Source organism: Scomber scombrus, chromosome 19, assembly GCF_963691925.1.
Source record: "Scomber scombrus chromosome 19, fScoSco1.1, whole genome shotgun sequence".
Taxonomy (NCBI): Eukaryota; Metazoa; Chordata; class Actinopteri; order Scombriformes; family Scombridae; genus Scomber; species Scomber scombrus.
Genome location: NC_084988.1, coordinates 7,106,437 through 7,120,966, shown reverse-complemented (window position 1 = coordinate 7,120,966; position 14,530 = coordinate 7,106,437). Strand labels below are relative to the sequence as shown.

Genomic DNA, 14,530 nt, shown 5'->3' with positions numbered 1-14,530 from the left:
ACACTGACTGTATCACGAATGTAGCAGAGGACAAGTTCAAGTGCCACATTTTCCGTACCATTAAGATTTTCTTTTGTATATTTGTGTCATTTCTATGGTCTTGACATGCAAGTTGAACTAGCTTCAAATTTGTATCTTTTATAATTAGACATCTGATTTCATAATTGTATAGATTATTGTAATAGAAAAATGACATGCATATGTTTTGTGAATGTATGAATTGTGTATCATATTTTTGGTATTCAGGTGATATTGACAGTATATGCATTACAGTATTAGAATGAATTCATTAGCTGTGTATGCTTTATTGTGTATACCAATCAATTTCCTAAATATTAAGACGTTAACAACCTATCAAAACCATATAATGTGATGAAGTGCTACTGTTACCATTAGTAATAGTCTGAATAAGCTATTTGCAGCCTGATGTATACAGTACAAATTAAGTCTGCCATTTTAAACAAATATTTACTGTAGAGCATTTGAAGGACACTTGTTTCATTGGAGTAAATTAAATATTTTTTATTCTTTTGTTTCCTGTTTTTCATGGTGACACAATTAGGTTACTCTCTTGTGCTGCAGTAACTGTTTACAATCAAAGGTCAAAGATTTACGGCTTTAGTGTCGTGGTAAAACAGGAACAGTGAAAGCAAAAGTGATTCTGTGAACAGCGAGGAGGGTTATTAACTGGATGTGAAGCAGATGTAGTTGTAGATGTAAAAAAAAGAAAAGTACTATTTCACTCAGTCTGTGACTGTGTCGGCCTGTCCGCAGCAGTATGGCACGCAGTACTTTGACAGCGTGCACAGAAAAGCTGTACAAAGTTTTAGTGATTGGGGAATCAGGCGTGGGGAAAAGCAGCATTATCTTGCGTTATGTTCAGAAACACTTTGATAAAGGATACAAAGCATCTGTTGGAGTTGACTTCTTCATGAAAGCAATTGAATGGGATGCCAATACAGTGGTGAGACTGCAGCTTTGGGATATTGCAGGTGAGTGTCAGAATGATGAGTGTAACATTGCAGTGGTGGAGTTGTCTAAAGTCTAATGGGAAACCAATTTGTCCTGTGTTGGAATTCAAACTCTTATAATTCATGATTGAGAATAACTGTTGAATATTTTCACAGTATGTTGGAGTGTTTTCAGCTTCTGGAAACTGCAGCCTTTCAATAAATCAAATCTAATTTTAATCCTAACCAGTGTCCATGGAAACATTTTATTTCAGAAAATCATTGTTCATACTCTCACTTGTTACATAACGTGTAGACCACAGTAGTTGGATTTAATATGATCATTCAAATCGCACACGATAAATAAACATTAGCATTACTTACTGAGTGTCTGAGCCAACTTAAAATTCAAATCCTAAAACTGTAATCCTTTTTGCCAAATCACAACTGTGAGAAATGAATTAATCCTCACACTTGGATTCAGGTTTGAGCACATGCTGTAGTGACGCATATATTACACAGATTTGTTTTCTCTCTTCCCTAAAGGCCAGGAGAGGTTTAAGAAGATGTCCAGAGTGTACTACAAAGAGGCAACGGGAGCGGTGGTGGTCTTTGACGTGACAAACAGCTCAACTTTAGAGGCTGCCTCAGAGTGGAAGCAGGACTTAGATAGCAAAGTCTGTCTTGACAGCGGACGTTCAGTCCCTGCTGTCTTACTGGCCAACAAATGTGACATGACAGGGAGAGATGGAGACTTGGTGTCCTCCCTGGACAGCTTCTGTAATGACAAAGGCTTCCTGGGATGGTTTGAAACCTCTGCAAAGGTGTGTGTCCTATTTCAGTTATTATGAAAGAGAGAAATAAAGTTGCAGTTAAGGAAAAGCAGTGTAACATTTATCAGTCATTTTATGAATAATGGGGGAGCCAAATATTAATTTTTTCCGGTGCTCTTTTGCTTTTGTCAGGTTTTTTTAGTGAACATATTTCAACATAAAGTCAAGCCTCAGACCTCTAGGGACCCAAAATCCACAGGCCCATGCAAATCACTTTGCTAATTGCTAATTTATTTGAAGATTTGGATCACTGAAGTACAATATCAACTAAGGCACATATTGTTACTACCTGTTATCTAACCCTCTATGACTAGATTTTAGTTTATGTTGGTGGATATTTCCAAATGAATGTACATCAGCCCCTTAATTAAATACAGCCATACAGCCAGTAATACTTATTACACAAAGCAGACTTAAAAACTTTTGTTTCGTCTTCAAAAATTAAAGCTGTGTGTCTTTCTTGCCTTCATATTAACCTCCTACTCGGTTATGCTTTTGCTTTATCATGCTGACAATAGCTTGCTTTTCTCTTTTTTTCTCAGATGGTTTTTGCATTGACAGACTTTATTTCGGGTTATATTTTTCTTGTGAACTTTAACACTGCATAGTCTTCACATAAAATATTTTGTTTAAATATTAACACACAGGAACAAAGTAGCCAAGGTTCAGACAAATACACAATGTTCTAAATCATATTCTGCTTTACCATTTATAGGACAATATAAATATTGATGAAGCTGCTGCCTTCCTTGTCAAACAAATGATACTGTGCGACACGGGTCTGTCCAATGAAGAGCGCCACAGGGACAAGATCAAAGTGAGCCAGACTCTAGAGGAGAGTCAGAGCCAGTCATTGTGCTGCAAGACACTACGGCTGTGAGGCACAGAGCCAAACAGAGAAGTACTGGTTAAATGCTCTAACAAGACCTGTTCTGATACCAAGTCATTAATCCACTGCTATCATACAGAAGCTATTTCAGAAAGACACTGAACCCACAGGCTGTAATTTTAGATTCCCATTTCTGTCTTGCCATTTTCTCAATAATGTGTGTGGACTGTGTGGGCTGCCTCATAAACACCTCTGTGGAGACGATTGAGCTCATTTCTGAGTTAATCCACTAACACAGACAGGCTAATAAACAGATCAGCATGACACACATCCTGCTGGGTAAAGTCTGTGACACTCCCCATGTTACCAAGAGTTGCAGGTGATTGACCTACTACAATGAGAGGCCAGAAACTGTGAAACAGTCGAAACTGCCATTTTCCTCAAACCACAAAAAAAGCAACAGATAGAAAAAAAAGTCTCAAAACATTTTTGTATTTAAAGCTGTCAAATCATTAACAACCTATTAAACCCAAGCTCTGAGTGTTTCTTGTATGTTATGCAACTCATGCATATAATTATCTGTTAATCACTTCACAGTGAGATGAGTTAAGACCCATGCATAAGCAGCACAGCCTGGCTTGATATGGCCAATAGCAGAGAAAAGCTATCAGCATGACCTGATTTTTATGGAGGGAGGGAATATATATGAAAATGCACCACACTGCTACAAACACTTCCCAGAGCGGACTGTATTACTGGGTCTGCTACACTAGAGGGAGCAGAGCACTTATACTGTATCTAGTCACTTATAGACAACAAATACTGACTATTATTATGCTTTTTAATGTAAAATGGAGTGAGCCACTTTATAACTGCATTTAAAGGACTGATGCATTTACAAGTTCTGGGCCTATCGATGAAGCAGAGAAACAGAAGAAAAGGCAGACTCTAATTGAAAATATCTTTCCCATCAGACACACAACAATGACTTCTGATATTGTTTATTTTATTGACCAATACGAGTAGAAGAAGTATTCCAATCCTTTAATTAAGTAGCCCTATCACTCCACTACAACTACAAGTAAATCCATAAAATATCATTAGGCAGACTAATGTACTCTGTCATTGTTATATTATTTTATATCACTGTATACTATTGCAAAAACAATAACAATGCATGATGTGTTCGTTAAGCTGCAAAGTAGCTGTTACCTGCAGTTGCCAGAAGTACAACATTCACCCCTGTACTATAGTGAAGTAGAAGTGGCTAAATATGGATATATGGCTAAATATGGAAATACCGAAGTAAAGTACAAGTACAGAAGTATTGAGTGACTAACTATGGATATACCTAAGTAAAGTACAAATATCTAATATTTTACTTGAGTAAATGTATTTTCTAGTTTTAAATTTAGTTCCACCACTGTTGACAAGAACAAATCAAATATCCAGCTCTGTGTTAAGCTTCATCATCATCCTCTTTTTGTCTCTAATGTAACATTATCAATGAAGTCAGACACATCACATGAGTTGCTGAGTAACATTATCCACCTCAGTTGCATACCCCAGAATAGATTGTTAACTTTGAGCTAGGGGGTTGTGTAGGGGGTTAATCATGTTGCCTTGACAGTAGCAACATTGTTCGATTGTTATTTAATGAAGAAAATCCTTGAATTGTTGATGGGAGAATCATTTTCCTTCTCTTTTTCACATATTACAATAACTACAATAAACAATGAAAGCGTTTATTACAACTAAAAATCTTCACTTTAAATTGTGAATCAGTGTCAAATCTTCATTCACTTTAAAACCAAATTTAAAAAGTCTACTAAAAGCTTTTCAGCTGTGTAACCATTGATGTGATGTGCGATTGTGTGTAGTTTTGTATTTTTTATGTGTCCTGTGTGTTTTTTCGTATGTTTTAATATTGACCGACTGAAGGGACTGCAGCAATATTTATGTTTAACACTCTCCATGGTCCCAATAAAAAAACAACTTACTATCAATTAATAAAATGTTATAAAGCAACTGATGTACTTCATAAATCACTAACTATGGGTGTTTTGTCCAGTTCAGTGTCTCTTAGGTATTTGGGGAGAATGAAACCTCGTCTTTATGCTCTCTGACATGTTGTGTATCACTCTGGTTATTTTTGCACACCGATCTGTTCTTTGCTGTCCTGTAGTTTTACTTTTCAGTGTCCTTGCCGTGCATCTAGGGAACTGTTCTACATCCTGCCTGTGGGTACCTATAAGCAGTACCTCAAGTCCAAATTCAGGCTCTATCCTGCTATGTCAGGTAAAGGTATTCAAATTACCTTGTTTAACATTGAAATACAGTCTATGTGTTAAACTACCACACTGATGTCTTTTACCAGTATTCATACAGTTTGCTGATCAAGTGAGCTGCAATATAAAATCCATGAAGGTAGTTTACCTAGAGTGGCAATTGTGCCTGGAGGGGAAGTGAAGGAAAAAGTAACACACAACTGCTAATTATGGATATATGTCCCAGATACTAGAGACCTAAATTCAGGAGTCAAACAGGGAAGCTGGCCCCGATACTTTTTCACATCGGACACAAAAAGCTCATCCTCTCAACTTGTTGTTTATAAATATGACAGTGTGAACGGGAGTCGCACTCTCCGCAACAGATCCCATTACTTGTGCATTATTGATATTGCCCCATTTTATCTGCCCTCCAGTGTGCATTTTCTTTGGCAGCTTCGTTCATATATTCATGATCGCATGAAAATTTCAATTTAGTCAAACTTGCGAAAAGGTTGATAAAGACTAAAGCGCTGTACGTATCCCTGCTGTGACTCTTTCTGCCTCTCACCGTGTCTTGAATGACCCATTTTATCATGGCCTGTGTTAATTAAGTATTCACTGTCTGTGGAAAGCAGACATAAATACCAGAGAGGTGTTTTACAGCACAGATATGCTCTGTGTTGAAGGGCACATCCTAAGTGGGAGCAGAAATGTGAGAAATCCAATGAAGTATTAATAGAAAACTATCCAGGAAACCAATCAGTGACATTTATCCATATGGCGCTATCCATGGTGCTGACTTTTGGTTATATGGAGGGTCCTTCCTCTCAACAAAATGCTGTCAGGTTTTAGGGTGATAGAACGTTGGTGGACTGCGCCATCTAGTGTCCAAAACATGCATGTACAAAGTGCTTCAGTAAAACCTCACGGTGCAATTTTGTGAAGAAATTAATATTGAGTTTATGACAGGTATAACTTATGAATATGTTATTATGTGTTTTCCTTGTGTATTCATTATGAAATATATTGACTTTGTTTATTAGGTAATGACAGACAAGATAACTGGAATTAACTTGATAAAATAGATATCGGCAGCAAGGTAAAGCATTACCATTCATTTCAATGACACTATTTTGCCCTTTTTTCACAATGGTGGATTGAGCACTTCACTAAATATTAAAATTCTGAAGATAAACAAAGACAAATTCAACAAAATTTGGCATTTTTAATTTTAAAAACGTCAAGACAGACAAAAATATATGTGAATCCTGATGAACCTTATAATTATTATTTTTTTCTTTTTCTTTTTTGGTGTGTGAGTATATGATTATATATTGTGTGTACCTATGTTTGTCAGACTCCAAACTCTGTGGTTCATTGTATCCTCCCCTTTGGTTGAATTGCTCTGAGTAGATTCCTCAAATAGTTTAATGAAGGGTAGGAACAGAATATCTTTTATATGTGGTATACTGTATGTCCATTATAAAGACAAAATGTGGGGTAGCAAAAATGAAATATAGCAGTACAAGACGCCTATATTAAAATCCATCCATCAATTTTCTTTATTGCATATCCTCTAGAGTGTTGCAGGGGAGCTGAGGTCGATCTCAGCTGACAATGAGCGAGAGGCGGGGTTACACCCTATCACAGGGCAAAGAGAAACAGACAATTTACACTTACGGGCAATTTAGAGGCACCAATTAATCTAAATTGCATGTTTTTGGTCAATGGGAGGAAGTCAGAGTACCTGGAGAGAATGCACGCAGTCACAGAGATAACATGCAAACTCCACACAGTCCCAAACCAGCTGCTTATGCATTAAAATAGAAATAAGACTTCTTATATCTCTAGATATTGACAAAGTTACATTTTAAACATAGATTAAATATTCACTTTTCCAGTTAATTTTATGGCTTAATAAGTGTAGTATTATTTAGGCCTAGCATTTGCTGTTAATCATGGGTGAACATAAGCAGGTTTTTGGTTTATAAAGAAAAAAGATGTTTGTTGGTCGTTCCAAAAACTTTAACAGAATCAAAATACAGAGAAAACATTAAGCTGCAAACTAACTCCCACAAAATATATCCTGCATTTGTCCACTTTTTTCTTAAAATCTATGTGGCACAAAAACTACCAATCTACATCCGCTTTACTTCATTATAAAACAATCACATCATAGTCTAAAATCTTACTATCTGCATCAATGTTTCAAGATTCTTACTTAAGGGGCGCTTACAGTGACCCAGCTAAATGACAGGAGCTGTAAAGGAATGTGAGCCAATACAAATATGGGCTATCTAAAAAAAAGAAAAGAAAGACAGATCACAAAGGTCATCAATTAACCAGGTTTTCTGGTTTTCATCTAACCAGATTTTCTAGTTTTGTAATCCTCAGTGGAAATAAAATAACCTCGTTTTTCCTCCTCAGGGAACAAGAGAAAGGAGGAAATACGGCCTATTTTTCGTGCACACACAATAGATTGGATCCTGCATTGGGATCCTACAAAAGGGCTGCGCTCCTATCAAATTTCTGTGAGACAGATCTTTAGTGAGGAGGCAAAAAGAAGATTCAAATGCCATCAAACCCCAAAGTTTTGATGGCTCCACACTCTGGGTTGTTTTTTCACTGCTGCAGTATTCTTTTTTTTTTTTTGTTACGTTTTGACAGCTCACACAGGGGCAGATTTTCTTAATCTCCCAGCTGAGGCATTAGTGGCTGCTCAGAAACACTCAGCCAGCAGGGGGCCACAAAGCAGACAGAAAATATGACGTGGACTTTTTCTTGTGTGGTCCCCATTAGGATATTTTGAAATAGATCTGTTACAGTGTTACAGCAAATATGGTGATTGTGATGCTATGACAAAATGAAGGAAGGTTTTCTCAAAGTTGTCATATGACATGGGTGTCTGGTGCTTTTTTGTATTTGCACTTTTAAACAGGAATGACACTGTGTAAATGAGTCATTGTTTCAGTTACACCATTTCTGATTATTCTTAATGTTTATACCTACAGATGGTTGATATATTTCAGAATGAGCATCTTCTAAGCTTCAGAGAGGTTTCAAATTAAAGGAAAAACCAACCTAAAATGTCTTAGTAGGGTGAAGAACAGCTTCAATGCGCCTTGGCTCTGATTCTACAAGTCTCTGAACTCTACTGGAGGGATGAACACCTTTCTAAAATATATCCCCTCAGTTTGGTGCTCTGACGATGGTGGTGAGGAGCATATACTCATCAAACCATTGAGTGACCCCTTGTGCCCTTTGGATGGGGGCATCGTCATCCTGTAAAAGACCACTCCCTTCATGATAGTGATTCAAGTTCAAAGTTCAAAGTTCTTTATTGTCAATCCTGCTACTGTATTTGTACAGGACACGTAGAGGATTGAATTTATGTTTCTCTCAGACCATGGTGAGGTGGTGAATGGGGGGTAGACAGACCAGTTCAGTTTGGGAGGGTAGACCATTGTATTGACATAGTGGTGAGAGTTAGTTGGGGTCAAATTTTCATGGGAGCAGAGTTCAACTTCCTCACAGCCAGATAAAGGTGATCACTCGGAACAATTTGGTATTGATTTGCACTGACACTTCCCTCTAAGGGGGACATGTAGACCTAAAGCATGCCAGCAAAATGCCCCCCTACTGCATAACAGAACCACCTAGTCACTGTAGTGGTCAAGAATGAGTTTTTCCTTTCATTTGTCACCCATCTGTTTTAATAGATATCTCCCACCTGACAGATTAAGAGACCTCACATTAAAGTACTGGCACCACCTATCAAAATGCACAGCTATTAAAAAAAAATAAAAAAAATACAGATGATTACAGCCATGGTTAGAAACATTTGCATTGGGCGATAGATAGCTGCAGCTGAGCAGGTCACTGAATGCGAAGGGTCACATAATACTCTGTAACACCTAAAGCGCTGCATCCGGGTGACCGCAGAGCGCAGACTCACTCCCCGCTGCAGATCACTGCGTTTCCGTAGCAAGTCTGCTACCCGCTGAGCCCTGGCTGCTGCTGCTGCTGCTGTGTGTGTTGTGTAGTGGGGGGGAAACCAGCTCACGGAAACGATTGATCCCGATCGAAATAACGCCAAATGCTGACCACATAAATGGTGGATTAACGCCGATATCGGAGGAGACGCGCTCAATCAATGTCCGTGGCTCGGGTGCGTTTGGAGTGCGCCTTGGCAAACACCCTGCGTAACATGTGAGATGGATAGAGAAACATATTAACTGTGCGTTATTTCGGCTAACTAGCTAGCAGCTACCTCTCTCTCTCTCTCTCTCTGTTTCTCTGTCTCTCTCTCTCTCTCTCTCTCTTTCCTTCCCCTCCTCCTCCTCCTCCTCCTTTCCTCCACACACACACACACACACACATACTCTCTCTATCCAATTTATGGTAGCGCGCCTGATCTGTTTTTTCACCCGTCGTGTCTGCACCGGAGGAAAATGAAGAAGTTTAACATTAGGAAGGTGCTGGATGGCTTGACAGCGTCCTCCTCCTCTGCAAATGCTCAGTCGGGTACTCCCAGAGAAAACGATGTTGTCCCGGAGACTCTCCAGTCGGAACATTTTCAGCTTTGCAAGGTGGGTTTTTTTTCCTCCTCCCCTCCTCTTTAACACGTTAATAAGCAGCTAACAGGATTGTTTTTTTGCACACTGACAGTCAGATGACAGCAGCGTGACCAAACACTGGCGTTGTTTTCATCTCTCTAATCAGCACTGCTCATTGGGATGGAAATAACTTGAGTGTCACCGAGTTAAAACACTGATATAGGCTTAGTGATACTTATGCACAGTTGCAAGTTACAGCTGAAATCTGAATGATTGACTGCCCTTTTTTTTGGAAGGAGGGAGGGTTGTGTACTGTGGTTGTATCCCAGGCTTTCAAAGCACCATCACGGCTGTTTGCATTGCACTGAATCGTCGCCTCCAGTCACTGTTTTCCTTCATTACTGTAAGTCAGCTGGCTAAGCTAATCAGCTCACTGCAGTTACACTTAGAGGGCAAAAACATTTTCATTTTAAGGGTGTGCTCACATTTTTTGAAACAGGTTTGCTGTAACCATTCCTCCTGTGCAAAAACCCAGCTTTATAGTGATAAAGTCCCTATTTTTCTTACTATACTCTCACCACAGCTCAACAGGGAAACACTATGAGGAAATGCAGAAGGAATTTGATGCTATAAAGACTGTGAATGTGGCAGATATCCACTTGATATCACTAATGCAGGCTGCTGAAGGCTCACAGACGCTAATGGGCAACTTTTAAATGCAATGTTTTTGCAAAATGACTTGATTTTGGCCCCCCCATCATTTAAATTGAAAGCACATTTGAAGAGGGTCTTTAAACAGCCAGCAGTGTTTATATGTGCACCTGACTTTTGCTAAAAAAACACTCACATGCCCTCTATGTTTTTGGCCACTCTGGTTATTGGTATAAATGTATTTAGTTCAAGCTGAAGCTAAAAAAAAATATTTCCTTGCATGCTGTTAAACTTACTGATCTGTGGTGGAAAAAAAGTAAGAAAATGTGAATTTGTTGCAAAAAGACCCCTCAGTTTAGTTTGGCTCAAAATGAGCACTAGGCACCAGCCAAATGCTGGTAAAATATGCAAGTAGCCGGGTAGATTTGCTTCACTCACCAGCCAAAAAAACAATGTTAATCTATTTAGTTGAACATCCACCAGACATTTGGCCGATGGACAGAAAAAGTTAATTTTGAGCCCTGTTAGATAACCATTTAATTGATCTAAATCAGACTGCTGAAGTCTTATGAGCTGCGACTAAACTTTTGAATGCATTTTTTACACTGAACAAGGACAGTTTAATCTGTCCTGTATACCTTATATTAAAATGTGTTATTAAGCGATCTATTCAGGGTCAGTTCACACAAGTAATAATGTGTGTGTGTGTGTGTGTGTTAAATTTGTTGAACATCTTGTAGCGCCAGCCCACCAGCATCCGCCGCAGCTGGGATCAGAATAGGTCAGGTCCCCAGGTTACGGGGCCACGGTTTTACCTGTTATATAATCCCACTGTAAGCTATACAGAGCTCATGCATAGTTGGGAAAGGTTTTCTAACCTGAAGCAACTGAGGTGTGTAGATGATACCTGATTATTACGGTAACATTTTGGTGGCTGTAGCGCTGCAAGATCCTGGCAATAAAGTGCACTCTGAGACTGCAAATGTGAGCCTTAAGATGGATCAAGTGAATTTATTACTGATGCTTTACAGGCTTCAGCCCACACACATGTCAGGCAGATCAGGAATTATTCCATCCCCTCCTTTGCACTAATGTTTATGCTTTATCTAATTTATTTTGATAATGAGGCTAATTTTCCACATTGATGGATTACATTTCTTGGAGATTATGATAATGTTTTTTCTCCAATGATGCCAGCTTGACTGTGTGGCGGGTGATTGATTCGCTGGCTCAATATCGCTGATATCAATTCTGCTCTTTTTTTTCTTCTTCTACAGACTGTGCGTCATGGCTTTCCATATCAACCATCCTCAATGGCTTTTGACCCCGTGCAGAAAATCTTGGCTGTGGGGACACAGAGTGGAGCTTTGAGGCTGTATCCTTTCTTTCTTTTTTTCTTTTTTTTTCTCTTTCTTAAATGTATTTTGTATATGTGGGAATGACAAGAGCCACACAAGGAAAGTAAAGCTTGGATGATTCCAGTGAATTTCTGTCTACATCCTAACACACACATACATACACACACACACACACACGGAGCAGATCCATGTCTAACTTCGTGACACCCTCTCCACAAGCGACATATGATCAAGCTGCCTATCGACATTCCTCAAGGTCTGGGGAATTCGCACAGTGAGTGACCTTTTTTTTTCTCTCACCTCGTGTCACCAAACGCAACAAAAAGCAAATCCAATCCACACGAAAGGAAGTGGAGGGGCTCAGAGGTAGACGCTAGCTAGGGTAGGTTGTTGTTTCTCTGCAAGCCAGCAGCCTCCTTCTCCTGAAGCACCCGGGCTCATTAGCGGTATCTCTGCAGTAGCATGAACAGCTCCTCTGCCATATGCCGAGGAGCCAACCTCATCAACTGTGCTGCCCAGCCTGTGCCAGGATGCCACTTGATATGTGCTGTAAACATCACTGGGCTTGCACAACACACACACACACACACACACACACACACAGTCAAGCTGCTACAGTGCTGTGTAAGGCTCCTTGGGCAGTTGGGAGTCAGTTTTGTATTTGTTTGTATGCGAGAGATATGAAATTTGTTTTTAGAGCTGACCAACAAATTCCATGAGTCGCAACAACAAAACTGCCCTCCGGATTACAGACTATTAAACGCTGCATGTGCTGGTTTGGTCACATCCAGGTTATTCTGTTTACAACATGGCCTCAGGGTTGACCTATTAGTGTAAATACTCAGGGTTTCCCTTTGTGGTTGGGGTCGGCTTAATTTAGATATTCATTAGAAGCGGCTCCATCTTGGTCTTTATCCACTCTCCAGATTAAGAGAGTATTGTGTTTACGGAACGACTCCCAGCGAACACACACACACTTGCTTCCATGTTGTCCTAATGTGCAAGGTGGAGCTGATGGGATTACTGTCATTCAGGCAATTGGTCCATTTATCAAAAGACAGGCTGTATCGATCCACCTCATTGCCCCTGGAGTTTGGAAACGCTGCCACAGCTCAGTAGACATAAGCTCAATGAGGTGTCTACAAGCAATAAATGTCTGCTTTTAAAAGATCTGTCTCTACTACAATGTTTTAATTAGTGTGTTACTGTAGACACTTCACTGCTCTTTCTGGTGCGTGCCAGAACAAAATATAAACTTTCGCTGCATTTCTTTGAGTTAGAGGCGAAGTGAAAGTAAAAAAAAAAAAATTGGACCCAGTAGAAAAATAAGGTGTCCGTTAATATTTCGACACTTTTTAAAAAACTCAACTTCTTGTTTCTGCCCTGCAAACTGTAATTTGCTGTTGTCATGCAGCCTAAAATGTGCAAAATGGATGAAATATTACACAATTTTACAGTTTATTTCAATTTACCTTTGCAGTTGATTGCTCATGCTGGCTTGATGAAGCTCCCATTGTAGAAATACTGTTAAATAAACATCCCACAAGCCTGTGGCTTCCTCCTCTTTTTACAATAACAAGTCTAACATATACATTTACAAAGAACATTATCTGTTTTTTCATTTGTGACCGTGCAAGTTTAAGACTTCCTGCAGTGATGATTATCAGCTGACTACTTGAGAAAACCTGCTGATGTTGAAATGCTGTGGTGAACCACGGTTGGTTTACCAAATGCAGAAGTTATGATATACAAAGAGATGTGACTTTAAAGTGCAATGTCTTTTACTCTTGGGGAGAAAAGAGGAAATCCTTATAAAAGTTGTAATGTATCTGAAAATTTGGCACTACAGTGTTTCATTTTGTGTAATAATAATTTTAATAAAGAACTCAATTGATAGAAATACTAATATAAATAGATTGTGCATTTTGTATCATGAAGATTTTTTCTTTTATGCACAGTCAGAGTTGACAAGGACACTTGCTGTGCTCATTCAATCCTTGAAGCATATGTTCTACTAATGAGGCAGCATTAGAAACATAGTCAAGGGAACCAAGTCTCATTGACAGACCGTAGTTTGTATCTGTGTCTCCCATCGTCAATGTAAAGGCTTAGATCATGATCAGACTTCTCTACGTGGTAGGAAGTTCCTAACAGAAAGCTCCACCAACTCACCACGGTGATAAAATCTTGTTTCGAGGTTCGTCTTAGTAATTTCCTGCTTGCCTAGAAAGTAGCTTGGCTCAGCAATGCCATTAACCCACATTGCATGAGAATCAGTTCAGACACGAGAAATTTTTAACATTGTAGTACACTGATGAGTGGATCCACACAGCCTGTTTAAGAGGCACGCAACAATATGTGTGTCAACAATCGTAAAGCTGCTGAAGTGATGCTGCTGCTGTATTAGCAATATGGCTAAATAGCAGTGTCACATGTGAGCTGCTCTGTTTTTATTCATGCACCACCAGAAGCTATGAGACAGACTTAATGACTCCTCAAAATCCATCTCAGACCTGTGGAGACATGATATTCATTAATAATTCTGACAAATGTTAGACAGAACCTGCTGGGCCTGGAGCTAAAACTGGACAGAAAGGTCACGGGTTGAATTTGAGTTCATTTAGCCAACGGCCTTCCACTGGCGCCAGCTGGAAGTCTTAAAGTCTGTGTTTGCCTCCATCCCTCTGCAGAACTGGAAGTCTTAAAGTCTGTGTTTGCCTCCATCCCTCTGCAGAAGTGATGTCCACTGTTGAGTCTGTCCTAATACGGTCTCCTGCAACCCCACCTTAGTTTGTTCAAGGCACTGAGGGATTGTTTGATCACAGCTGTGTTAATCCTGTTCAGACATACTATGCTGTGTCAGCTCAAAGTGGACTCAGATAGCGACACAACTGTCTATCTGCAGAGTTTTTGCTCTCTATGAGAAGCAGTGCACCTTTTTATTTTAGTGTCCAATCCCCCTGTCTGGAGGTTTTCTTTGTGATTAGATCTTGTGCTGCTTCCTTCTTCTTTTGTGCTGCCTTGCATGAGTCAGTGCACATACTATCTCTTTAAGAGTGATTACAGGCTGGTTGTAATAGCAT

The 14,530-nt window shown here is 39.4% G+C and overlaps 2 protein-coding genes across 2 annotated transcripts in view; both read left to right on the top strand.

The window, feature by feature from the left end:
* Nucleotides 1–778: 778 nt before the first annotated feature.
* On the top strand, nucleotides 779–2,663 carry rab32b (RAB32b, member RAS oncogene family). The gene is made up of 3 exons (XM_062440836.1): nucleotides 779–992; nucleotides 1,497–1,774; nucleotides 2,499–2,663. Exons 1-3 carry the CDS (start codon nucleotides 779–781, stop codon nucleotides 2,661–2,663), a joined length of 657 nt encoding a protein of 218 aa, XP_062296820.1.
* A 6,262-nt stretch (nucleotides 2,664–8,925) lies between these two features.
* The window catches only part of stxbp5b (syntaxin binding protein 5b (tomosyn)), a gene marked incomplete in the record, with an annotated part of 25,908 nt that continues 20,303 nt past the window's right edge, over nucleotides 8,926–14,530 (top strand). The window contains 2 exon segments of the mRNA XM_062440598.1: nucleotides 8,926–9,471; nucleotides 11,367–11,464. Of these exon segments, the coding sequence (XP_062296582.1) occupies nucleotides 9,334–9,471; nucleotides 11,367–11,464 (236 nt within the window).

Bases quoted from the DNA above. Each gene is read 5' to 3' on its own strand.
- rab32b (XM_062440836.1), top strand. From the start codon at position 779: ATGGCACGCAGTACTTTGACAGCGTGCACAGAAAAGCTGTACAAAGTT. The intron at 993-1,496 runs GTGAGTGTCAGA...TCTTCCCTAAAG, and splicing joins GCAGCTTTGGGATATTGCAG to GCCAGGAGAGGTTTAAGAAG. The intron at 1,775-2,498 runs GTGTGTGTCCTA...TACCATTTATAG, and splicing joins GGTTTGAAACCTCTGCAAAG to GACAATATAAATATTGATGA.